The 27,998-nt window shown below is 40.0% G+C and overlaps 1 protein-coding gene across 50 annotated transcripts in view; it reads right to left on the reverse strand.

The window, feature by feature from the left end:
- Positions 1–2,218: 2,218 nt before the first annotated feature.
- The window catches only part of SEC31A (SEC31 homolog A, COPII coat complex component), an 81,000-nt gene continuing 55,220 nt past the window's right edge, over positions 2,219–27,998 (reverse strand). For 14 of the 50 annotated variants that reach the window (XM_073017446.1, XM_007999070.3, XM_073017438.1 and 11 more), the window contains 7 exons: positions 27,653–27,994; positions 14,691–14,729; positions 12,736–12,794; positions 11,115–11,378; positions 8,325–8,444; positions 4,934–5,005; positions 2,219–2,811 (listed from right to left, as the gene is read on the reverse strand). In XM_073017446.1, the coding sequence (XP_072873547.1) occupies positions 2,632–2,811; positions 4,934–5,005; positions 8,325–8,444; positions 11,115–11,378; positions 12,736–12,794; positions 14,691–14,729; positions 27,653–27,994 (1,076 nt within the window). In that variant the 3' untranslated portion in view covers positions 2,219–2,631. The remainder of the gene's footprint in view (positions 2,812–4,933; positions 5,006–8,324; positions 8,445–11,114; positions 11,379–12,735; positions 12,795–14,690; positions 14,730–27,652; positions 27,995–27,998) is intronic. The other 36 variants (XM_007999078.3, XM_073017439.1, XM_073017442.1 and 33 more) reach the window with 5 other exon arrangements.

Genomic DNA, 27,998 nt, shown 5'->3' on the forward strand with positions numbered 1-27,998 from the left:
CTTTTTGGTAGAATGATGCCAAATATGCCATTGTCATGTCAAGATAAACATGCAACCGCTAAACAAATTCTAACTGTAAGAGTGATTAAAAAAAATACTTGAAGTCAGCCCACTCTGCAGACGGAGTCTTGGGCTGATACTACTGTTCAGGGTCAAATCCAGAGGGTCACGTTGTCACTTCAATGAGTAGTGGAACTGACTCACACTATCTTTTTATTTATCATTTATTTGAGATGGAGTCTCACTCTGTCACCCAGGCTGGAGTGCAGTGGCGCGATCTTGGCTCACTGCAACCTCCGCCTCCCAGGTTCAAGCAATTCTCTGCCTCAGTCTCCCGAGTAGCTGGGATTACAAGTGCCTGCCACCAAGCCAATTTTTTTTTGTATTTTTAGTAGAGATGGGGTTTCACCATCTTGGCCAGGCCGGTCTTGAACTCCTGACCTCGAGATCCACCCGCCTTGGCCTCCCAAAGTGCTGGGATTACAGGCGTGTGACTCACACTATCAAGTGCATAGAAAACCAGTGAGCTAGGCGACAGTACATCCATTTACAAGTCTAAATAGTCCATTTTTGAGACTCTAACATATGTACATGCTATCAAGGTACTCTTTTTCTTTTAAGTCACAAAACTATTCTGAGCTACAAAATTGAGTTTTTCTTTTTTGAGACAGGGTCTCTGTCACCCAGGCTGGAGTGAAGTGACACAATCACAGCTCACTGCAACCTTGACCTCTGGGGCTCAAGGGATCCTCCCGCCTTAGCCTCCCAAGTAGCTGGGACCACAGGCATGTGCCACCATATCAGGCTAATTTTTTTTATTTTTAGTAGAGACACGGTCTCACTATGTAGCCCAGGCTAGTCTTGAACTCCTGGGCGCAAGTGATCCTCCTGCCTCTTCTCCCAAAGTGCTGGATTACAGGTGTGAGCCACTGCACCCAGCCTGGGTAATTTTTTAAAATGCAACATTTGTTGAGTAGGGAATCTTGGCAAATAGAATCAAGAGGTTCTTGCAAACTATTTCACTCAGGCTGAAGAAAATTGACATAACTTACTCCACCGTGTTTATTTTCTAGTTTTTTAAACCTCTTAAGGAATATTGCATAAACTATGAAAATTATTTAACTCTTCTCCAGATTCTACAAGGACCATTATTTTTTTGTTTACCACACTGTTCTTTTACTTATTTTTTTGAGATTGAGGCTGTTACCCAGGCTGGAGTGCAGTGGCACATCCTTGGTTCACTGCAACCTCGGCCGCTCGGGTTCGAGCGATTCTCCTGCCTCAGCCTCCCGAGTAGCTGGGATTATAGGCATGCACCACCACGTCTGGCAGGCTAATTTTGTATTTTTAGTAGAGACGGGGTTCCTCCATGTTGATCAGGCTGGTCTTGAACTCCTGACCTCAGGTGATCCACCTGCCTTGGCCTCCCAAAGTGCTGGGATTACAGGCGTGAGCCACCGCGCCCAGCCTTACCACACTGTTCTTAAGACAAATGATAATAATATCACTTGACAGAAAAACTGGGTGCAAAATGTGTGGCTTTGATTTAGGAGGCTGACTGAAATTAAAGCTTTCTTTCTGAACTTAAACCTCAAAGCTATAGGTAATTTTTTTTTTTTTTTTTTGAGAGTTTTGCTCTTGTTGCCCAGGCTAGAGTGCAATGGCGCGATCTCGGCACACCGCAACCTCCGCCTCCCGGGTCCAAGCGATTCTCCTGCCTCAGCCACCCAAGTAGCTGGAATTACAAGCATGCGCCACCACGCTCAGCTAATTTTGTACTTTTAGTAGAGACAGGGTTTCTCCATGTTGGTCAGGCTGGTCTCGAACTCCCAACCTCAGGTGAGCCATTTGCTTCGGCCTCTCAAAGTGCTGGGATGACAAGTGTGAGCCACCACACCTGGCACAGCTATAGGTAATTTAAACAAAATAGGTGAAAAAATTTCCAGCTATAAAATGGACACAATTTAGTCTTAAAACTCAAATAGAATATTGAAACATTTAGAAATAGAAAAAAGCTCAATGCATTCTACAGAATAAAAATGTCCAGTCTTTTCATATATATTTAAAGCCAGGGATCCCATTTTTATTAATATCTGCTAAAACCCATGCAGCAGTTTGTAGATGTAGTTATCTACTCAGTAACAGAGTGAATCCTAAGACACAAAAAATAAACTAAATTGTAAGCAGCCGTTTCAAAAAAGACTATACACACATAAAATAGGATTACACACTTTAATCTGATTGACATGGAGGAAGTAGGGAGGACATGAAAGAAATTTAGTTTTAGCTCTGCTTTATGCATAACCAGATGCTCCTTTTCTAAAAAGTATATTAAGGTTTTAAAAAACACATTTATCAGAATACTTCAGGAAACCATACTATGTGTAATCCAGGAAATACACTGTTTCAGAATAGGAAAATCATCACTGGCAACAAAAGATTAAAACAAAAAATAAAGCACCAGGGTTCTGAGCAGTTCTAAGGTGAGTATATCGGCAGAAATAGTGTAAATGCTCTTGACTGGTTGCTATGCAAACATGCTAATGGCGACTGGTCCGTGTCTTAAAATTTTTTTTTTTAACATGTTTCTTTGGAAAAATGGCAATATTGAGTGGAAGAGAAGCTGTCCTTTTAGACACCCAGCTTATTGGCCTGGGTGAGAACAACTTTGAGAACTGGCATGAAAGCAGAGGTCTCACTGAAGTTGCTGGTGCTAACTATGTGGGTATGCATGGTCAATCCTTCTGAGTAGTTTCGAGTTTCAATGCTCCGTGCAATGCTGTGTAAACCACTGGTGATTGTTGGTGAAAGCTGAAACAAAAGTAGAACCAAGAGAAAGAATTAAAATAAGGAAGAATTTCCCATGAGATCCTCCACAAACATTACACCCAGATATTTAAGTGGAACTTGAAACAAACATTATAAAAATGTATAAACCATTTAGCATTTCTAGAAAGTTTCTTGAACCAAGCAACAGTTGTCAAGTAGAACCATGACAAAATGATTTACATAAAGAAGTTATTAATGGATTATACATGTATAAGCCAGGTATTTTATTATAGAAAAGCGGCCCGATTTCCTCTCCAAACTGAAATGCTAATGTCTCTCTCCACTTAAGAGAGCCTCAGGCCGGGCGCGGTGGCTCATGCCTGTAATCCCAGCACTTTGGGAGGCCGAGGTGGGTGGATCACAAGGTCAGGAGATCGAGACCATCCAGGCGAACACGGTGAAACCCCGTCTCTACTAAAAATACAAAAAATTAGCCGGGCACTAATTTTACAGGTGGCGGGCACCTGTAGTCCCAGCTACTCGGGAGGCTGAGGCAGGAGAATGATGTGAACCCGGGAGGTGGAGATTGCAGTGAGCCAGGATCGCGCCACTGCACTCCAGCCTGGGCAACAGAGCCAGACTTTGTCTCAAAAAAAAAAAAAAAAAAGAGAGCCTCAGACCTTTAAAAAATTCTCCTATGCACAAAAAGGAGATTAAAGATTCTTAATCATAATATCTCAAAGGGCGGGCCCAAATTTACTAATTCTTAACTGCTTTTTATAATCCTGTCATCTCTTAAAACTATAAAACCTGTAGTTTTTTACGTCATTACTTGGCACAGGTGTCCATATTTTACAGAAGACTTTATTTTGGTTTTTTTTTTTTTTTTTTTTTGAGATGGAGTCTCACTCTGTCACCCAGGCTGGAGTGCAGTGGTGCGATCTCGACTCAGTGCAACCTCTGCCTCCTGGGTTCAAGTGATTCTCCTGCCTCAGGCTCCTGAGTAGCTGGGACTACAGCCATGTGCCACCATGCACAGCTAATTTTTGTATTTTTAGTAGAGACAGGATTTCGCCATGTTGGCTAGGCTGGTCTCAAACTCCTGACCTCAGGTGATCTGCCCACCTCAGCCTCCCAAAGTGCTGGGATTACAGGCATGAGCCACCGTGCCTGGCCTGTTTTCATCTCGTTTTTAAAAAAAGTTTTAATATACACTCATCTAGATGTATTCGCTAATTGTATCTTTTTTTTTTTTTTTTTGAAATGGGGTCTTGCTATGTTGCCCAGGCTGGTATCAAACTCCTGGGCTCCAGTGATCCTCCCACATCAGCCTCCTGAGTAGCTGGGATTAAAGGCATATCCCACTGTGCCCAGCGAGAAGATTTTATTTTGGATCAGTCCAAGGACCACACTACTACTTCCACTGTTATATCAACTTTCTTTAGTTTGGTTCTCATGAGAGAAATGGTTATTTTCATCTGATGGAACTGGGTGTGGGGAATGGGGTAGAGGAATGCTGAAATGGAAAAAATAAAAAGTCCCACTTCTTTTTTTCCTCTCCTTTCCTAGTGCTTTCATTAATAAAAAACAAGACAATTTTAGAAAGGAATGGTGAGGTGGGGACAAGAGGACAAACATAGCGAATTGCCTTCTTACTCCTGGCTATCTGCATAGTTACAGCACATTACCTTATTCATCTTGTGGCTACATTTGGCTTTGTTTTTGTATAATGGCTATCCTAAAAGAAAAGGATCAAGAGTCTTAGACTCTGAGAAAGATTATAGATTCAGTCCCTGGAAAATAGAGTACCTGCCTACTCTTTGATTTCTTGTAACTGGGCCATATAAAAGGAACAGCAGAAGGTCAGTTACCTTATGGCTAACACAGGCCAGTTTGTATTTATACTCTTGTTATGAGAGGGTTAAAATTTCTCTCTCACCACACACACATACACACACATACACACACATACATACACACACAGAGCCATATCCCCTTAATCCCAGTGAGTGGAATTTATGATTCTAACACAGCCATGCCCATTCTCTAACTGTCATGACAATTTTGCCCCCATGCATACTAAATGGGAGTGCTGATGAGACAACTGTTTTACTAGCAACTAGGAATAAATGATTATCATAAATACTTTTCCTCCAAAACTTACTGTCTGTTCCCTAAGTTTATCATACAGAAACTCCAAACGTTTGCTGGCATCATCTAGCTTCCTCTTGGTTTGCTGCAGGAAAGAAAAAACAGATGTTATATTTGAACATTAACTTTTAACCTAAGAACTTGCCCTATCTCATTGCACTAAACCTTATACTTAAAATGTTGAATGGCTTCATTTTATAAAGAAATGGAGGCAACTACAACTAAGAAACTTGAACAGATTATGGCCGGGCACGGTGGCTCATGCCTGTAATCCCAGCACTTTGGGAGACTGAGGCATGCAAATCATGAGGTCAGGAGTTTGAGACCAGTCTGGCCAACATAGTGAAACCCTGTCTCTACTAAAAATACAAAAAATTATCTGGGCGTAATGGTGGGCACCTTTAATCCCAGCTACTTGGAATGCTGAGGCAGGAGAATTGCTTGAACCCGGGAGGCGCAGGTTGCAGTGAGCCGAGATCTTGCCCCTGCATTCCAGCCCAGGCAACGGTGCAAGACTCTGTCTCAAAGGAAAAAAAAAGAAACTTGAACAGGTTATTAGAACAGAGATCAATCATCTATCAAGGGTGGAGAGTGGAGGGCGGAGGGTGGAGGGGACTGGGATGAGGAGAGGATGAGACTTCCTTCCAGTGCATGAAAAGAGTACTGATTGGATTTCATATGCACTGCAAACTCACTTGATAAGGTATATATGCATGTTTGCTTGCAATATATTCACAAGCATCAGGAGGCAGCAGTGGGTCAGTGTATCACAGAAAAGAAGGTCTAAGTACAGTTACTGTCGATTATAGGTGGTAGAAGGCAAACATACAGGTAAACTGTGGAATCTTGTTTTAACCTTTAGAAAATACTATTTAAACACTTAGTTACATTTGTTTAATTCTGCCTTTTTCTAAGCCTTTAAAGCACCAAGAAAAAAAGAAAACTATCTTTTGGCAGCTTAAGATTACTGAGGGAAGTAGTAAAACACATGATTAAATTAAAAAGCTTTTTTTCCCTCTCTACCATAGTACTGTAAAGTATAGTCAAAGAAATTATTCTAAAACTAAAACTACCAGTTTTAAAATTACATGATTAACTTAATGTTCTACATTATACCACAGCCTCATGTTAGTTCAATATTTATTGACTGCTTACTGTGTGCTGTACCAGGGACAAAGTCTTGTATGTCATGCAGCTCATATCCCACTGGGTGAGAAAAGACACTAAATGAACAATATATTGCATGTCAGATGGTGATAACTGCTATGAAGAAAAGTTAACACAGGAAGGGGGCTACACATGTTGGGAGTTGGGGGTAATAAAGAAAGGCCTGATGGCTAACGGGACATTTGAGCAGAGGCCTTGAACTTGGGAGGAAACAAACAATGCAGGTATGTGGAGGAAGAGTTCCAGGCAGAAGGAGCGGCAAGTATAAAGTCCCTGATGCTGAAGCGCTCTTGGTGCGTTCAAGGAAGGAATGCCAGTGTGCTTGGAGAAGAGACAGGAAGAGACAGGCCATCAAGGATGCTACACATCAAGTTGTGTGGCAAAATTACTTTGTGCTGTTTAGACATAAAGTGAAAATAAGATAAATCCATGCTATAAAAACCATTCCAACTATTGATTAAAATGAACTTTTCTGGAAAGGAAACCTTACAGTCCTTGCTCAAAGTTAACCTGGCCAGTAGTGGTGGCTTATGCCCGTAATCTCAGCACTTTGAGAGGCCGAGGTGGATGGATCACCTGAGGTCAGGAGTTCGAGACCAGCCTGACCAACACGGAGAAACCCCATTTCTACTAAAAATACAAAATTAGCTGGGCGTGGTGGCACATGCCCGTAATCCCAGCTACTAGGGAGGCTGAGGCAGGAGGATTGCTTGAACCTGGGAGGCAGAGGTTGCAGTGAGCCGAGATCACACCATTGTACTCCAGCCTGGGCAACAAGAGTGAAACTTCATCTCAGAAAAAAAAAAAAAAAGAAAGTTAACCTTATCTAGCTACAAACAGGAGCCCCACCCCAAGGGGGCAAGGGCAGCCAGGCAGGCAGAATATTAGAACTTCTTCCCCAACTAATTACAGGAATTATAGGAACACTTTGTCTTTTATGGTTCTCTACTACCCAGAGCTCCTTGGTATCCAGGAGGAATACAGAATGATGACCGACAGAAGGGTAAATTATGGCCTGTCTATTTAGAAGTGTGCATAAGGGCTAGCATGTATCTGGTTATCAGCTACGTCTGCTCTCTTGTTTCCACCTTGGTCTTCCCATCACTCCCAGAATGTCAGGCACGAAGCTTTCCTGATACTTTCAGTACAGAGAATGGCTTTCCACAAAGCCACTGACCAGCAGAAGGCTGCACATATTCATACTCAATGTCTGATGAACAATAAAACCCAGAAGTTGTTTTTTCATGCAGACAAGTAGCCAATGATTGAAAATATTCAATGTGTGCTACCAGAAAATGAAATTTCACTTAAGACTGGCTTTGTGGAATGTTTGTTGTTGCAATACAGGGGTATCCTAAGTAAACTAAGTAAAATCAGTTGCTTTAAATGTAAATATGCCTCCGATATCTAAAACATTTAACTATCTTTAACATCTCTGCAAAGCTTTAGAAGATGATCTATCTACTTTTAACAATTTCAATATAAGCTCAAAAAGAAATCCCAAATCTGAGTTTCTTGCATAGCACCATTATGTTCTGTTTATGTGCCAAATATCATTTTCTTGATGAGAGGCAGTAAAGCTTGGTGGTTGACAGCATACATTCTAGAGCCAGAATGTCTGGGTTTGAATGCTGGCTCTGACCTTAAGTGTTACTTAACTGCTCTTTGCCTTAATTCTCTTGTCTGTAAATAAAAATGACAAATCTATCTGCCACAAGTTATTGTGAAGATTAAGTACATTTATATATAAAAAGCAATTAAATATATTTCTATATGTAATGCAAACTATGTAAGTGCTAGCTTTATTACTTTTGTGCAAACTTTTTAGAAATACACCTTGTAGGACTTCAAGCAATAATTATAGAAGAAGTCCATAAAGGATTCTTTTATTTTATTTATTTATTTTGAGATGGAGTCTCTCGCTGTCACCCAGGCTGGAGTGCAGTGGCGCGATCTCGGCTCACTGCAACCTCTGCCTTCTGGGTTCAAGTGATTCTCCTGCCTTAGCCTCTTGAGTAGCTGGGACTACAGGTGCATTCTACCACACCCAGCTCATTTTTTGTATTTTTAGTAGAGATGGGGTTTCGCTATGTTGGCCAGGATGGTCTTGAACTCCTGGCTTCAAATGATCCACCGACCTTGGCCTCCCAAAGTGCTGGGATTACAGGAGTGAGTCACCACGCCTGGCCAAGGATTCTTCTAATTAAGCAAAATATGATTTAAAAAAAAATACATACAGGGTCTGTTGCTGAAGAAAGGCAGCGCTGAATAAGATCCTCAAATGTGGTCTTTAGAATGAGGTGCTCATCTGGAATAGGTTTCTTGGTAATTTTTTTTGTTGGCAAAGACTGCACATGCTGGAAGAAACACAACAAAAACTGATCAGAAATGACCAGAAGCTACCTTATATATACAATCTTGAATCTATATGATAAACAGAAACTGACAACCTTATAGATAGACCTATTCAAAATCAAATTAAAATTTAATGTTCACACATTAAATCACTTAGGATAAGTAAAAATAAAAACCAGATATCTAGTACAAAGTGTAGGCACTCTTCCTACAGTTTGGATTTTCATATACAGGACTGGATACAAAGTAGTTGATTAATTAGGTAACATATGTTGGTCAATATTGTTTATAATTGATGGGAAATAAGTATGTGCCAGCAGAGAATAAAAACAAGGCACTGGAAAACACACTTGGCTGGTTAGAATGGCTGCTTGCTCTGCTTGTTGGCTCTTTTTCGTGTATGCTGGCATTCTTCTATTCTTTTACTCTTAGAGGTTGTTAATTGGGCTGTGATCAAAACTGTAAGATGAAGCCAAAGATTAAGAGAGAAGACATCCCGATGCTGCTGAGTGTACAGATGAAAGAACAAAGAAGAAATGGTTAAGTTTTATTAGTTCATTCTTTCACTCATTCAAAAAATATTAGGCAACTATGTACCAGGCACTGGCTATGTACTACTGGTGAGCCAATACAGAAATGATCTCAGTTCTCAGGGAGTTTACAGGCTAATGGAAGAGGCACAGTTTAAAAACATCATCAATGTATGTAAAATAGCAACTGTAGTACGTTAACACTTGGTGGAAACAAAAGATGCTATAACTGAGATTTGACTGAGGGAAGGGAAGGCTCTCTTCAGGAAATTTTACTGGAAGGACAAAATGGAGTTGAACAGTTAAGTGAGGAAAAAAGAGCATTCCAGATGAAAGGAATAACATGTACAAAGGAAGGATCACGGTAAAAGGGAGCTAAAAGGTCAGTATAGCTGGAGCAGAGAGAACAAGGAGTATGAGCTGAGGCCTTCCAGACAATGTTGAATATTTTGGTCCTTATCCTGAGAACGATGGGAAGCTGTAATGTTTTAGGCAAAGACGAAAAAAGGCCAAATTAGAGATGGATCAAAGTAGATATCAGCAGACCAATTAGGAGGTTCCTACACTGATGAAGATTAGAGATGAAGGTAGCATGGACTAGAGTAAAAACGTGGAGAAGAAAGAATTCAAAAAATATTTTGGAGTGATATCGACAAGATTTGGGGAGACAGATTTAAAATAGAGGTTAAAGGGAAAAGTGTATAAAGATGATCCCCAGGTTTTTGCCTGAATTCCACAGAAAAGATTATGGTGCCACTCACTGATAACAGGAAACAAGGAAAGATGACTAAGTTTGGGAGGAAGAGTATGAATTAGGTTTTGGACATGCTGAGGTTGAAGTGCCTCCAAGACATCCAAGTAGGCAAGCAGCTGGGTATACAGCCTGGCTGAACACTATGTATCTTTCTCTTTTGATGGTAACTAAGCTTCAGGTCTAGGTGAGTACAGCATGAGAACCCAGGTCTAAACAAATATAAGGGCTGAGTAGCTTCCCAAAATAACACAGGCTTGTAATCTTTATTTCTTTTTAAATAAAACTCCGTAATTTTTATTTTTCCAGAAAGAACCATTTCTTCTCATCTTTGTCAAAATGTTTTTGAAATGCAACTCTTAACATTTAAAAATTCCTTAGGCATATTATCTTTTTTTTTTTTTTTTTGAGATGGAGTCTCGCTCTGTCGTCCAGGCTGGAGTGCAGTGGTGCGCTCTCAGCTCACTGCAACCTCTGCCTGCTGGGTTCAAGCAATTCTCCTGCCTCAGCCTTCCGAGTAGCTGGGACTACAGGCGCATGCCACCACGCCCAGCTAATTTTTGTATTTTTAGTAGAGACAGGGTTTCACCATGCTGGCCAGGCTGGTCTTGAACTCCTGACCTCAGATGATCCACCCGCCTCGGCCTTCCAAAGTGCTGGGATAACAGGTGTGAGCCACTGTGCCCAGCTTCAGGCATATTATCTCTTAACAGTAAAGTATACTCTTGTGACAAGAGATATAATCTTTACAAATTTGACTTCAATGAATCAAAGACAGAATCAGACAGTAGAACTAGTTTTTTTACTTGGGCAGGAGTTTGTTTCATCTTCTTATATTGAACTTTGATCTAAGCTCTTTATTTCTCATGAATAGATCAAAATACTTAACTATGTCTAAGTGTGTTATGTAGAAATGTGTTAAATTTTTCAACATTCAGGACTTTGCCAACTGGCTGTTTGTGTTGTGAAAAGCAAGTAAAAAATGTTTTTCTTTATCTGAAGATAAGGCTGTATTATTAGCTTTTGTACATACACATAAAAATATATAACTCACTACATTTTTATTTTCTATTTTAAAGAGAAAAATCTTTGGAAACAGCTTTTGCTTAGCAACCTCAGATGCAGAGATGATTCATCTGATTTTAGATTATGGCTACTGACCTAGCCAAGTTATAGTAAACACTCTTAAATGTATAACCTTCTTTTATGTGGCCATGTAATTGAAAAATAATATACATATATGATCAATCTTTAAAAAAAAAGTTACTATTTTTTGTTTAGGTTGTCTAGATGTTTAATAATAATCATGTAATCATAAAAGTTAGCACATTAAAGAAAATATACTGAAACACAGCCATCCTCCCATTCCACTTCTACAAATTTACTGTTACCTGGAAGGTATTTCCGATAGGAGCCCCTGGGGCACCTTCAATATTGGGCTTTGAGAAAGATGGTGGCATGCCTGTTTGACCAAGAGGTTGCTGTATGCCATGGAATGGCTGGCCACCTGAAAGATGTGGCTGTGGGAATGAAGACTGGCTTGACAGTGGTATTGGAGCTGAAGGCTGTTGCTGCAGCATCTGTGACTGGGGGTCACCCAACGGGTTCATGATTGGTGATGTGATGGGAACAGGAGGCATGAAGTTTTCAGGCATCTGTTAAAAGATGGAAATAAAAGACACCAGGAGTAAGAATAAAAACGATAGCAACATTTCTTCAGCTTAAAATAAGGGAGTGAGGTTATACCATGGCTAAACAAATTTTTTAATAGTAGTAGAATGCTTTTTTCTAATGAAATTTTATGCAGAATAAAGTAAAGTAAAACAAAAATAGAGCTGATTTGGCTAAGACGGATAGGGGGCTCAAACTTGGACTTCTTTGTCTCCCTTTGCCCTCCCATACTTATCCCCAATAAAGGGGAGCTAAAACCATGGCTTTTTTTTTTGAGACAGTCTCGCTCAGTCACCCAGGCTGGAGTGCAATAGCGCAGTCTCAGCTCACTGCAACTTCCGCCTCCCGGGTTCAAGCAATTCTCGTGCCTCAGCCTCCCAAGTAGCTGGGATTACACGCGTGTGCCACCACGCCTAGCTAATTTTTGTATTTTTAGTAGAGACAGGGTCTCACCATATTGGCTAGGCCGGTCTAGAACTCCTGACCTCATGATCCGCCTGCCTCAGCCTCCCAAAGTGCTGGGATTATAGTCACCATGGCATTTTTGAAAGAGGGTATCAGGTCTGGAGAACTGTATGTAGCAATATTGGAATCAGAGGTGCCAAGTATGCATGTGCGTGTATGTGCACATGTGTTTAATATGATCAGAATGTAATACCTAAGTAGACATTATTTGGCAATTCTATCACACTAAAAGTACTAAATTCAGTTTCTGATTAATACTAACCTAAATATTGGGATTCTTTCCTCATTTAAAGCCTCCTAATTTTATATTGTGGCCTCTTATTATATTTAGGGAAGGAGGTCACTAGGAATTTTTTAGAAGTAAATGGCTTGGGCAGAAAGAAGCATCTAATTTGTGCTCTAACAGCTCTTAACAGTTACTGAGATCTGTACAGTGCTCAGCCATGAGGCTATTTCATTCACACTATATGTGACAGAAAAAGTCTAAAATTTAATTGCCAAATTCATGATTACTAGTAGAACCCAAAGACCAAAGTAATTCTTAAAAAAAAAAAAAAAAAAAAAAAAAGCAACCCTGAGGCCTGAAATTTCCTACTTTTTGAAAGAGGCCGGTTGGGAATTTATAGCTTGCCTTCTAAAAGGGCTTTAATTAATATCACCATCATCAGAACAAGGTTTTGATGATACTGTTTTCTACTTTCTTTCCTTCCCTCCATGGATTAGAAGGCGCATGTTGAAGTATGCTTTAAATCGCTTTAAATACATCACTCAGTAAGCTTCGCCTTTAAAAGAATCAGTGAAGTATAGTGTGTTCCAAGTGGCTATGTGGTTAACATTACATCTGTAGGCCATTGGATGAACATCTTTTTCTAGTACCTTCTTCTTTTTGGGGACTCTGTTCAAAGCTGGAGGGTCATTCCAACCATTCTGAGGACCTATAACAGATAATAGAGAACGTATTCCTTTAGAATCCTGAAAGGAAAAAAGTAAAACTGAATCCATCACTTAATGCTTCAAAATTCTGCCTTAACCCTGAGATAACTGTCACACAAAGGTTTTACCAGCTGAGTGTGGGGATCACTATGTAGCCCTGGATTCTCACACTCACATCTCTTAATAGGAACAAGGCCTTCACTTGGTAGGTAAGATATCTCGACACTGTTTCCATTTAAACTGAAAGAGCTGTGCTAAATTTAGGGTGGTGAAGTTTTTATTTATATTGGTGTATGACTTTCAAAGATCAGTTTACTATTCTCTCCTAATAATGAAAATACAGTCTGCTAAAAAACAAAAACAAACAGAAAAACAAACAAACAAAAAAACACCAGGCTTCTGATATATTCAACATATAAAAAAACAATAAAATTAGCAATCTCCTATTTGCCAAGAGGGCAATTCAACATGAGCAAATCATCTATTCTAAACATGGTAGAAATATTAAGATAAAAGCAGACTCCAACTATGTAACACTAGTAATTTTTATCACCTTTGCCTTGGGAATTATAAGCAAAGTAAAAAAGGGTATTCAAATACCTGTGCTAAAAAAAAATGCCATAAAAAAATTTCCAGGCTAATAGCAAATATAAAATTAAAATACTACCAACTGTAGTAAATTTCCTCTTAAAAAACACACACACACACACTAACAAATCAAAAAACCGTGTTACTTCAAAGTGAAAAATGAACGACAGTAGCAGAACTTATTAAGTATTTTAATGCCAGTATCTTTAAAGAAAAAAGAATACAACATGCTGGAAATAAGACAGAATAATTTCTAAATCACAATTAATTCTTTTACATTTCACTAAGTGTGAGTTTTGATATCCTCTATAAGGAACCAGATACTTGCTAAAGAAACTTTTATGTATGTATATATATAAGACAAAAAATTATTCCCTTTCCTATAAATGTTCTTTCAATATTTTAACTTGCACTTGTTTAACTGATATACATATTAAGTCACAAGAAAACTGTCAAACCAAAGTCACAGAAACTTTAAAAAATACAGATCTTCAACTAACCACCAGCACTTACTTGTCTTGATTTTAAAACATAATTCAGGCGAGGCGCAGTGGCTCACGCCTGTAATCCCAGTACTTTGGGAGGCTGAGGCGGGTGGATCACTTGAGGTCAGGAGTTCGAGATCAGCCTGGCCAACATGGTGAAACCCTGTCTCTACTAAAAATACAAAAATTAGCCGTGTGTGGTGGTGCATGCCTGTTGTCCCAGTTACTCAGGAGCTGAAGCAGGAGAATTGCTTGAACTTGGGAGGTGGAGGTTGCAGTGAACCAAGATTCTGTCACTGTACTTCAGCCTGGGTGACAGAGCGAGACTCTGTCTTAAAAAAGTAAAAAATAAAAATAAAAAAATAAAAGTAGAATTCATTTCTTAGAAGTTTACTAGGAGACAGAAAATCAGATATGGCTCAAAACGGTCAAGAGTTAACCACAAAATATTAACTCATATGCTGCTTTCTGATTAAGAAATTCTTAAACTTCTGGTTCTACATAGATTAATCATTCAAATCTCTGCAATCACTTTCTAGTCTTACCCGTGGCTTAAGACAGTCTTGGCATAGTTGTTTTCTTTATGTCTATATAAAACAGACAGCCTTTATAACCAAGCTACTTGTGTAATCATGTAAATTCAATCAGTTGTAAAATTTGATTCAATTGGGAAGCCAAAAAAAAAAAAAAAAAAAAAAAAATTATCCTGATCAGATTTAGGATATCATCATCTTTGAAGTTCACATGCATTATTGTTAATGTTCATTCATTAATTGTATTCAATTATTCAAAGATTTCCAAAGGTATATTTTACAACCAATTCACCTTCCAACATAGGTGCCTGGTCTTGGACAGAATGGTTTTCTGTAGACAAAATGTAAAAATTACTTAACAGTGTTTACTGAAGACATTCTAAACTTTACTCATTTTATAATTGTTTCTTCTCCCTTCATTAATCCCCAGAAAGTATAAATTAATTTAATAAGAGAACAAAACTTACTTTTTAACCAAGTCATGTGAAATGTCCTCTAAGTAACCAGGTTTTTGACAGAGGGAATTCATTTGTTAGATCCAATTAACACTTAAACATCACTTTTTTCTTACTGTTCTATCTTTTTTAAGAGAAAATTTTATCCCTTCATATTTAAAAAACAATGTTTCCCTAATTGTTTGCATTGATTGTTTTTCTACTATTTAACTAATGAAGAAATATCACGGAGGGGATAGCACTTCCTAACATATTCACCTAATGTGTCTATTTTGGTATTGTTCAAAGCTGTGAATCCAAATCAGCTATGGATCTTGTTAAACCACAGATTCTAATTCATTAGGTATAGTGATAGAAGCTTAGACACTGTCTTTGCAGCCACCTCCCAGATGATATGAATGCTGCTGGTCCAACACCCTCTTGAAGCAGCAGGGAACTGGAGAAATGGGGTGATTTCTACATGTCCTACAGACTTCAACCTGCATTTGATAAGGATACATGTGCGTATCTTAGCACAGTGGTATCATTTTTCACTGCTGGATTGAGGAGGCCCCAGTGGTCTGCACTCTGCAGAAACAATTTCTGGGGTCACGTTGTGCATATAAATGAGAATAGGCCCAGCAAATAATGCAACCACCTCATATGGTCCTTTCTGTAAGAATATACAGATTTATGAGTGAACTCCCATTCACAACTGCTACTAAGAGAATAAAATACTTAGGAATACAACTTACAAGGGATGTGAAGGACCTCTTCAAGGAGACTCACAAACCACTGCTCAAGGAAATAAGAGAGGACACCAATGGAAAAACATTCCACACTCATGAATAGGAAGAATCAATATCAGGAAAATGGCCTTACTGCCCAAAGTAATTTATAGATTCAATGCTATCCCCATGAAGCTACCACTGACTTTCTTCACAGAATTGGAAAAAACTATTTTAAACTTCATATGGAACCAAAAAAGAGTCTGCATAGACAAGATAATCCTGGGCAAGAAGAACAAAGCTGGAGGCATCACAGTACCTGATTTCAAACATTACTACAAGGCTACGGTAACCAAAACAGCATGGTACTGATACCAAAACAGATATACAGATCAATGGAACAGAACAGAGGCCTCAGAAATAACACCACACATCTACTAGCATCTGATGTTTGACAAACCTGACACACACAAGCAATGGGAAAAGATTCCCCATTTAATAAATGGCGTAGGGGAAAACTGACTAGCCATGTGCAGAAAACTGAACCTGGACCCCTTCCTTACACCCTATATAAAAATTAACTCAAGGTGCATCAGAGACTTAAATTTAAGACCGAGGACCATAAAAATCCTAGAAGAAAACCTGGGCAATACCATTCAGGACATAGGCATGGGCAAAGACTTCATGTCTAAAACAGCAAAAGCAACGGCAACAAAAGCCAAAATTGACAAATGGGATCTAATTAAACTAAAGAGCTTCTCCATAGCAAAAGAAACACCATCAGAGTGAAAAGGCAACCTACAGAATGGGAGAAAATTTTTACAATGTATCCATCTGACAAAGGACTAATATCCAGAATCTATAAAGAACTTAAACAAATTTACAAGAAAAAAGCAAACGACCCCATCAAAAAATGGGCAAAGCATATGATCAGACACTTCTCAAAAGAAGACATTTTTGCAGCCAACAGACACACGAAAAAATGCTCATCATCACTGGCCATTAGAGAAATGCAAATCAAAACCACAATGAGATACCATCTCATACCAGTTACAATGGCAATCATTAACAAGTCAGGAAACAGATGCTGGAGAGGTTGTGGAAAAACAGGAATGCGTTTACACTGTTGATGGCAGTGTAAATTAGTTCAACCATTGTGGAAGACAGTGTGGCGATTCCTCAAGGATCTAGAACTAGGAATACCATTTGACCCAGCAATTCCATTCCTGGGCATATATCCAAAGAATTATAAATTATTCTATGATAAAGACACATGCACATGTGTGGTTATTGTGGCACTATTCACAATAGCAAAGACTTGGAACCAACCCAAATGTCTATCAATGACAGACTGGATTAAGAAAATGTGGCACATATACACCATGCAATACTATGCAGCCATAAAAAAGGATGAGTTCACGTATTTTGCAGGGACATGGATGGAGCTGGAAACCATCATTCTCAGCAAACTATCACAAGATCAGAAAACCAAACACCACATGTTCTCACTCATAAGTGGGAGCTGAACAATGAGAACACATGGACACAGGGAGGGGAACATCACACAGGGCCTGTGGGGGGGTAGGGGAGGGATAACATTAGGAGAAATACCTAATGTAGGTGACGGGTTGATGGGTGCAGCAAACCACCATGGCACATCTATACCTATGTAACAAAACTGCATGTAACCCAAAACTTAAAGTATAATTAAAAAAAAAAAAAAATACAGATTTGCAGACTAAGGACAAGTCTCCCAGAAATAACTACTTCTTATAGGAAACCAAAGTTTCTAGCAGTGGACAAGAGAAAAACAGACTGACAACACAGCAATCCCAATTGTCAAATACTTAGGGTCATGCCAGGCCCAGCCTCAAATCAAGGGTATACAATGTCAGTATGTCAGACACATAACTTATGTGGATTCAGCTATCATTAATTGATGAGGGAGGGAGCAAAGCAGCAACTAAAATTGTGATTTCATTCTGCAATTAAATAGGCAGTAAAACAATAGAAAAAATATAGTGAGTTCAATTGAGTTTGAACTCTACTCAAGAAGCAGTTTCACAGGGAAACTGTGAGGCGGGAGAGGTAATCCCATAGCTTGAAATCTCATTGTGTAGAGTGCAATTCTAATGTTTACTGACAGATGTTTTTCATACAAGATATAAATGCAAGCCAACGTTTTCATCTGGGGTTTAACTGTAAAAATGATCAATGATAACTGACTATAAGTGATTTTCTATTTTTATCTCAAATGATGACTTTACAACCTAGCTCTCCATGTGAGATATGAGTTCATAACAGTATAGTTCATAAATGCCTGGTGAGTTACTGTGTGTGCATTACAATAAAGGACTGACCTGATTCCCGACTACTCATGCACTCTCAAGCACCAGGCTTCAGCTTCTGGCTGAGGGAGGTAATATAATACAAACCTAAAAGTATTGGAAATACGCTGGGCTTGACCCTTTAGTCAGCTCAAAACAACATGCTCTCTTCCTGTTCCTCATAAGAAGGTGCAGAAGATGAGAGGACTGCTTTTAAGCTGTGGGTGTTAAATCCTGGGAGGGTATCCAGACTTTACCAACTATTAGCAGCACAAAAAAGTCTGTGGAACTATTTTCTTATGTCCCCTTGGTAAAATGACACCAAAGTCATAATAAAATCAAATTCCAAGTTGGGGTAAAACTGAATAGAAGCAAAACAAGTCTCTCAAGAGGAACAGTTGGCTAGCCTGAATAAGTTAAAGGGGGGTGGGGAAGGTCTGCTGAATAGAAGGTAATATTTTATAATTAGGTACCCCTCTCCCAAAATATATGCCTAACTCCTCCTAACCTCAAACCATGCAATATATTAAACTATGTGTTTTAGTAAAACCCCAACAGTCCTTTTATTAATTTAGCGTAGTTTTGTCTCAATTATAATTCTAACCCCTTTCAATCCTTTTTGCTTTTATAGATTTAGATTTAGTGACTTTTCTTAAAAAAACTTCTCGTACTCAAGGATTGATTTTATTTATTTTATTTTTGAGAGGGAGTCTCGCTCTGTCACCCAGGCTGGAGTGTAATGGCACAATCTAAGCTCATTGCAACCTCCACCCCCCGGGTTCAAGTGATTCTCCTGCCTTAGCCTCCTGAGTAGCTGGGATTACAGGTACTCGCCACCATGCTTGGCTAAGTTTTGTATATGTAGTAGAGATGGGGGTTCATCATGTTGGCCCAGCTAGTCTCAAACTCCTAACCTCAAACAATGCACCCACTTTGACCTCCCAAAGTGCTGGGATTTCATGACTTTTTACAAACAGTTCAACTGATCTCTACTTTATAGAGACATCCCTTAATAGCGACAGGACATAAAACAAGCTACCTGAAGAACATAAATATCTACAGAAGACCGTAACATGGAGATTCATTATGGATGTGAAAAATGATACTCTTGGTCAACACTTAAAAAAAAATATCAACACAGTACATTTTAACCTTGAATAGAAATGTCTCAGAAAACTGGAGAGGAGATAATCCTTCCCTATCCTTTTTTAACTCTTTCGAAAAACTATAAAGTGGGGATGAATATTTTACTCTTTTTAAAACATGACATAACTTTAAGGGCATGAAAAAATGGTTCACGGTGTAATATTAAGAAAAAAGTAAGGTCAGGCGTGGTGGCTTACACCTGTAATTCCCAACATTTGGGAGGCCGAGGTGGGTTGATCACCTGAGGTCAGGAGTTTGAGACCAGCCTGACCAACATGGTGAAATCCCGTCTCTACTAAAAATACAAAAATTAGCTGGACGTCGTGGCACACACCTGTAGTTCCAGCTACTTGGGATGCTGAGGCATGAGAATTGCTTGAGATAGAGGTTGCAGTGAGTTGAGATTGAGCCACTGCACTCCGGCCTGAGTGACAGAGTGGAACTTTTCTCAAAAAAAAAGGAAAAAGATGTAAAATTACACGTGTGTGTGTGTTTGTGTTATGATCCTAATTTGTTAAAAACGCATGCACACAATGAAGTACTACTTCAAATCCATTAGGATGGCTATTAAAAAACAGAATAACAAGCCAGGGGCGGGGGCTCACGCCTGTAATCCCAGCACTTTGGGAGGCTGAGGTGGGCGGATCATGAGGTCAGGAGATCAAGATTATCCTGGCTAATATGGTGAAACCCCGTCTCTACTAAAAATACAAAAAATTAGCTGGGCGTGGTGGTGCGTGCCTGTAGTCCCAGCTACTCGGAGGCTGAGGCAGGAGAATGGCGTGAACCCGGAAGGCGGAGCTTGCAGTGAGCGCCAATGTACTCTAGCCTGGGCGACAAAGTGAGACTCCGTCTCAAAAAAAAATAAAAAAATAAAAAACAGAAAACACAACTATTGGCATGGATGTGGAGAAATTGAAAGCTTCGTGCGTTCCTGACGGGAATGTAAAATGATGCAGCTGCTGTGGAAAACAGTGTGGTGGTTCCTCAAAAAACTAAATGTAGAATTACTGTTTGATCCAGTAATTCTACCTCTAGGTATATACACTAAAAAGCTGGCTGGGCGCGGTGGCTCATGCCTGTAATCCCAGCACTTTGGGAGGCCAAGGCAGGTGGATCACGAGGTCAGGAGTTTGAGACCAGCCTGGTCAATACAGTGAAACCCCATCTCTACTAAAAACACAATAATTAGCTGGGCATAGTGGCACGTGCCTGTAGTCCCAGCTACTTGGGAGGCTGAGGCAGGAGAATCGCATGAACCCAGGAGGTGAAGGTTGCAGTGAGCTGAGATTGCACCACCGCACTCCAGCCTGGGCAACAGAGTGATACTCCATCTCAAAAAAAAAAAAAAAAAAAGAATTAACAGATCTTTTAATCAAACAGATATTTGCACATCCTTGTTCAAAGGCACAGCAGCATTATTCACAATAGACAAAGTGTCTATCAGCAGATGAATAACAAATGAATAACAAATGTGGTATATACATACAATGGAGTATTACCCAGCCTTAAAAAAAATTCTGATACATGCTACAACATAGATGAACCTGGAAGACATTATGCCAGTCAAAAAAGCCAGACACAAAAGGACAAATGTTGCATGATTCTACTTATGTAAGGTACCTAGAATAGTCAAATACACAGGACAGAAAGTAGAACAGTAGTTACCAGAAGCTGTGGGGAACAGAAGCTATTGTTTAATGGGTACAGTGTTTCAGTATGAGATGATGAAAAAGTTCTGCAGGGATGGCTAATGGGTACAAAAACATAGTTAGATAGAACTGAGTAAGATCTAGTTGACATCAAAACAGGGTGACTACAGTCAACAATATTTATTGTACATTTAAAAGTAACTAAAAGAGTATATGGACTGTCTGCAACACAAAGAATGATAAATGCTTGAGGTGATGGATACTCCAATACTGTTTACCCTGATGTGATCATTATGCATTGTATACCTGTATCAAAATATCTTCTGTACCTTAAAAACATATACACCCACCATGAATCCCAAAACTTTTTAAAAAAAAGTTCTGCTGGTTGCACAACAATATTAATGTACTTAATGCCACAGAGCTGTACCTTTAAACATGGTTAAAATAAATTTTATCTTATATATATATTTCACCATAATAAAAACTTTAATGCAAGTTTTTATGTATGTATATATGTGTATGAAGGAAATAAACCTAAATTAATAGTTATATTTGGGTGGTAGAATTATAGGTAATTTTATTTTATTTTTTATACGACTTTGAGTCTTTTACAAACTCCCTACAGTGAAAAATTAATAAAAACCAAGGAACTTTTTTTGTTGTTTTGAGACAGGGTCTCACTGCCGCTGAGGTGCGATCACAGCTCACAACCTCTGTCTCCCGGGTTCAAGTGATTCTCCCATCTCAGTCTCCCAAGTAGCTGAGAATACAGGCACGTGCTTCCATGCCTGGCTAATTTTTTGTATTTTTTATAGAGATGGGCTCTTGCCATGTTGCCCAAGCTGGTCTTGAACTCCAGGGCTCACGCACTCCACCGTGCCCACTCCAAGAAACATTCATTTAAAAAATAAATATAGCATGTCACTGAACACTATGGAGTGTTATCCACCTTAGTGTAGAGATTCATCGTGCAGAGAATCTTTGGGGGAAGGAAGAGGTAACTGCTGGTCTCACATGCAGGGGTGGAGTTGCACAATATCCTTACCCAATCCCACTTCTCACTGGAAACCTTCTTAGGTACTCTTACAGGAGCATAATGGTAGAATCTATGCACTGGCTAAGACACTTTTCAGTGGACTCAGAGAAAAATATTAGTGCTAAAAGCATAGAGACTTTTGGCTAGAAGATTAATTTAAAACAGAATAGAGCATCTTTGTCAACCATATATCTTTCCTTTCCCTATAAGCCTAGCATGTCACAGGTTTAAAAAGAGTAACCCAAAATTAAAAATTAGAAAGACATTCTGAATCCTTGAAGTCATTTTCTAATGATACAAGATAGAATTATTCAAAGAAAAGGAAGGAAGGATATCATGCTTTCCTTTACTTGAATAATTAAAACTAGGTGCTATAATTTGCCAAAGAATGTTCATGAAAATTTTTTTAAATTTCAGAACACTGTTTCATGAGAATATACAGTATTATTTCCCTTCAAGACTCTTCTATATGAAGAAGTACAAGATTATACACATAAATTAAATTAGTCTTCATATTTCAAAGTGCTCTCTCCCCTAGAAACAGAAACAAAAGTGACAGTCAGTTATCCTAGATAGTAAAACAGGGAAAACTCCCTGCTGTCCTGTGCTGCCATCACAGAAACCGCAATGCACTATCCCAACTCAGGCTGTTACCATCTCCTACCTATTACTAGGAAAGAGTCTGTTTTCTTACCTCTGATTCTGCTGTGCTGCCCACAATCTATCTTGCAAGGCTACATCCAGATTAATCTCCCTCAAGTACCACTTTGACTGCACCACTCAGCAGTTCAAAATCCTTCATGAGAAACTTCTTTCTTATTGTATTATATGAAGTAAAACTCCTTGCCCTGGCACTTAAGGCTCTCCAAAATTTGGCCTAAATACAAATTACATGTTCAATTTATAGCATAGCTATTTGCTCTTCACTAGAAATGTATGGTCTTTTCTGCCTCTATTGTCTCTGTCTGGGATAATTCTGATTGTAGACCAAACAGGTATCCATTGAAAATTTACCGAATGAATGTTTTGCAGATTGTGACATTAGTTTCTCTGAGCCCTGAGCACGTTAATTTTGTGGTTCACTAATAGAGAACTTGAAAGTCTCTGCTATCTGTCAGAAATTAACCATTGAACGGCTCGAATTTCTAAATCCTAAACAAAATCATTATCTGAGACACATTGGAACGACAAAATTTTTGTTTATAATTTTTTGAGATGGATTTTACTCTTTCACCCAGGCTGGGGTGCAGTGGCGTGATCTCGGCTCACTGCAACCTCTGTCCCAGGGTTCAAATGATTCTCCTGCTTCAGCCTCCTGAGTAGCTGGGATTATAGGTGCCTGCCACCACATCTGACTAATTTTTCTTTTTTTCTTTTTTGAGACGGAGTTACATTCTTGCTGCCCAGGCTGGGGTGCAGTGGCGTGATCTCGGCTCACTGCAACCTCTGTCCCAGGGTTCAAATGATTCTCCTGCTTCAGCCTCCTGAGTAGCTGGGATTATAGGTGCCTGCCACCACATCTGACTAATTTTTCTTTTTTTCTTTTTTGAGACGGAGTTACATTCTTGCTGCCCAGGCTGGAGTGCAGTGGCGCGATCTCGGCTCACTTCAATCTCCACCTCCTGGGTTCAACGGTCCTCCTGCCTCAGTCTCTTGAGTAGCTGGAATTACAGGTATGCACCACCACGCCTAGCTAATTTTTGTGTTTTTTGTAGAGACGGGGTTTCGCCATATTGGCCAGGCTGGTCTCCAACTCCTGACCTCAGGTGATCCGCCCGCCTTGGCCTACCAAAGTGCTGGGATTAGAGGCACAAGCCACCGCGCCCAGCCTAATTTTTGTATTTTTAGTAGAGACAGAGTTTCGCCACATTGGCCAGGCTGGTCTCAACTTCTGACCTCAGGTGATCCACCTGCCTTGGCATCCCAAAGTGGCAGGATTACAAGCATGAGCTACCGCGCCCAGCCTCGCCTTGGCATCCCAAAGTGGCAGGATTACAAGCATGAGCTACCGCACCCAGCCTCATTTATAATTATTTGTATAACCTAAGCAAAACTTTTAGGAAATTCAAAAAGAAAATAAAATAAAGTTGTCAGTAGATTAAAATACAGCAGACTACTATAAGATAAAGTTGTCAGTAGATTAAAATATAGCAGACTACTAACGTTCAAGAGGTAACAAAGCAGACAGGCATACTGCATGCTCAACACTGAAAAGCTGTTGTCTGGCTTCTTCTTCCTTTTAGTCACTATGTTTCTCAGCCAGGTTAGAATGTTCTGTTACTTTGTATATAAACAAAGACTAATCTCAAGGCCAAATGTACTTCTGCTTAAGGAGAAAAAGAATACCTATGCAAATATTTAATTTAGATTATAAAGTAACAAATGCCTCAAACAAAAATCATCTGGATGATTTCTGAAATTGCAATGGTGATAGTTTTCTATCATTTACACCAGGACTAAACTACCTGGTACAGAAGAATGAACATAGGCTTTGAAGATAGGGAACCTGGTTTGTATCTCAACTTGGAGACTATCACTGTGCAATCCTGAAACATAACTCCTAAGAAACTCAGTCTTCTCATCTGTAATTTTTAAAGAAATAATTGTTACTACTTCTCAAGGTTGTAAGACTTAAATAAGAAAACATATAACAAGTGCTAGAACATGTCCAATATGAACTCAATAAATGTTAATTCCCTTCACTACTTCCCTGTACCACTTTTTAAGTGGGGATTTACTCCAACCCATGCTACCTCTTTCACTCAAGAATTCTGATTCTTACCCAACTACGGAGAAAGGATGCTATCTTCAGTCACCTAGGTTATAAAAGGTAATTTTTGGAACTCCACAAATGAATTAGCATTCCTCTCTAAAATATCAAACTATTGATGTATCTGCAGTGTATTACTGGAATCTTATTTGTGTAGTTAAGGATGATGAATACAGTGTGTGTGTGTGTGTGTGAGTTTTGGTACTCTGGACTTTAATATTATACAGTCATGTATCACTTAGTAATGAGTATGCATTCTGAGAAATACATCATTAAGTGAGTTCATCGTCGTGTGAACATCACAGAGTGCACTTACACAAACCTAAATGGTAGAGCCCACCACACACCCAGGCTGTATGATATAGCCTATTACTCCTAGGGTACAAACTCGTACATCATGTTACTGTACTAAACACAATACTGTAGGCAACTGTAACACCATGGTATTTGTGTTCTAAACATATAAAAGGTACAGTAAAAATATGGTATAAAAGATTTAAAACATGCTATACCTGTATAGGGCACTCACCACAAATGAGCCTTAGAAGGCTGGAAGATGCACTGGGTGAGTTGTGAGTGAAGGTAAAAGCCTAGGACATTACTATACACTACTGTCGATTTTATAAACACTACATTTAGGCTACACTAAATTTATTTAAAATTATTTTATTACCTTAGCTTGCTGTAACTTTTTTACTTTATAAACTTTTAAATATTTTAACTTTTTGACTCTTTTGTAATAGCACCATAAAACACAAATATTATATAGCTGTACAAAAATATGCTCTATTTTTAAAATTTATTTATGGCCAGACGCAGTGGCTCAAGCCTATAATCCCAGCACTTTGGGAGGCTGAGGCAGGAGGGTCACTTGAGGTCAGGAGTTTGAAACCAGCCTGGCCAACATGGTGAAAACCTGTCTCTACCAAAAATACAAAAATTAGCTGGGCTCGGTGGTGCACACCTGTAATCCCAACTACTCGGGAGGCTGAGATAGGCGAATCACTTGGACCCGGGAGACGGAGGTTGCAGTGAGCTGAGATCATGCCATTATATATATATATGCATATATATACACATAATTTTTTTACTTTTGAAATTTTTGTTAAAAACTAAGACACAAAAACATGCATTATCCTAGGCCTACACAGGGTCAGGATCCTCAATATCACTGTCTTCCACCTCCACATCTTGTCCCATTGGAAAGTCTTCAGGGGCATTGAAACACAGCGGTCATATTCTATGAGAACAATGTCTTCTTCTGGAATAATTCCTAAAGGACCTGCCAGAGGCTGTTTAGCAGTTAACTTAAAAAAAAAAAAAACTAGTAGAAATACATTCTAAAATAATGATTAAAAGTATAGTAAACATATAACCTGTAATAGTTGTTTATTATCACTATCAAGTATTATATACTGTACATAATTGTATGTATTATACTCTTCTGAGTGGCAGGCAGCACAGGTTTGTTTACCCCAGCAACACTATAAAGACATGAGTAGGCCGGGCACGGTGGCTCAAGCCTGTAATCCCAGCACTGTGGGAGGCCGAGACGGGCGGATCACGAGGTCAGGAGATCGAGACCATCCTGGCTAACACGGTGAAACCCCGTCTCTACTAAAAATACAAAAAACTAGCCGGGCGAGGTGGCGGGCGCCTGTAGTCCCAGCTACTCGGGAGGCTGAGGCAGGAGAATGGCGTAAACCCGGGAGGCGGAGCTTGCAGTGAGCTGAGATCTGGCCACTGCACTCCAGCCTGGGCGACAGAGCGAGACTCCGTCTCAAAAAAAAAAAAAAAAAAAAAAAAAAGACATGAGTAGGCCGGGCGTGGTGGCTCACGCCTGTAATCCCAGCCCTTTGGGAGGCCGAGGCGGGCAGATCACGAGGTCAGGAGATCGAGACCAGCCTGGCTAACATGGTGAAACCCCATCTCCACTAAAAAAATACAAAAAAATCAGCCAGGCGTGGTGGCGGGCGCCTGTAGTCCCAGTTACTTGGGAGGCTGAGGCAGGAGAATGGTGTGAACCCGGGAGGTGGAGCTTGCAGTGAGCGGAGATTGCGCCACTGCACTCCAGCTTGGGCAAAAGAGTGAAACTCTGACTCAAAAAAACAAAACAAAACAAAACAAAACATGAATAATACATGTTGCGCTACAACAGTGTATCAGCTAAGACATCACTAGGCTATAGAAAATGTTCAGCTCCATTATAATCTTATGGGATAACCATTATATACGTGGTCTGTCACTGACTGAAACTTTATTAGGCAGCATATGACTGTACATCAAAGGAGGAAGATGTGTGTATAATTCTGGGATCAACTCTCTTTCCTTAAGACTTTAAAAGTAGTAATATCTGACCAGATGCGGTGGCTCACACCTGTAATCCCAGCACTTTGGGAGGGTGAGGTGGGCTATCACCTGAGGTCAGTAGTTCGAGACCAGTCTGGCCAACATGGTGAAACCCATGTCTACCAAAAATACAAAAATTAGCTGGGCATGGTGGCTTGTGCCTGTAGTCCCAGCTACTTGGGAGGCTGAGGCAGAAGAATCACTTGAACCCAGGAGGTGGAGGCTGCAGTGAGCCGAGATCACGCCACTGCACTCCAGCCTAGGCAACAGAATGAGACTGGGTCTTAAAGAAAACAAAACAAAACAACAACAACAACAACAACAAAAACTCAATCAAGGCCAGGCTCAGTGGCTCACACCTGTAATCCCAGCACTTTGGGAGGCCGAAGTGGGTGGATTACTTGAGGTCAGGAGTTTGAGACCAGCCTGGCCAACATAATGAAACCCTGTCTCTATTAAAAATACAAAAATTAGCCGGGTGTGGTGGTGCATGTCTGTTATCCCAGCTACCTGGGAGGCTGAGGCAGGAGAATCACTTGAACCCGGAAGGCAGAGGTTGCAGTGACCCGAGATTGTACCACTGCACTACAGCCTGGGTGACAGAGCGAGACTCTGTCTGTCTCTCTCTCTCTCTCTCACACACACACACACACACACACACACACACCCCCCCCAAAAAAACAAACCCAAACCTCAGTCAACACCTCACATTACCCAGTTTACAAACAGTTAGAAATAATACCCCTCCATCCACCCATCTGTTCATAAACAAAGGAGTGGGCCAAACCAAATCCCTTTCAAGCGCAGACCTGTTCTTTGGGACGCAGGCAGCTCACTGGCAGCAGGCAGTGTACCTGTTGTTCCAGGAGGCAGTGCATAAGCTGAAGATGATGGTGGAGCTCCTGGTCCGCCATGCTGGAAGGATGCTCCAGAGGAAGGGGGAGGAGGGAAAGAAGTAGCAGGGCTGGAGGTAGGTGAAGAGGCCTGGTGCTGTGCTGCGTACAGCTGAGACTGCCCAGAATAGGAAGAAGCAGAAGATATGTAAGGGGTGTTAGGGTAAGCATTTGAAGTAGGAGGAGCAACAGGCTGCTGAGGTCGATACATTGCTGACCCCCCTGTTCCGAAGGGATACGGCTGGGCTGGTTGATAAGCTAC

The sequence above is a fragment of the Chlorocebus sabaeus genome, chromosome 7, assembly GCF_047675955.1.
Source record: "Chlorocebus sabaeus isolate Y175 chromosome 7, mChlSab1.0.hap1, whole genome shotgun sequence".
NCBI classification, from domain to species: Eukaryota; Metazoa; Chordata; class Mammalia; order Primates; family Cercopithecidae; genus Chlorocebus; species Chlorocebus sabaeus.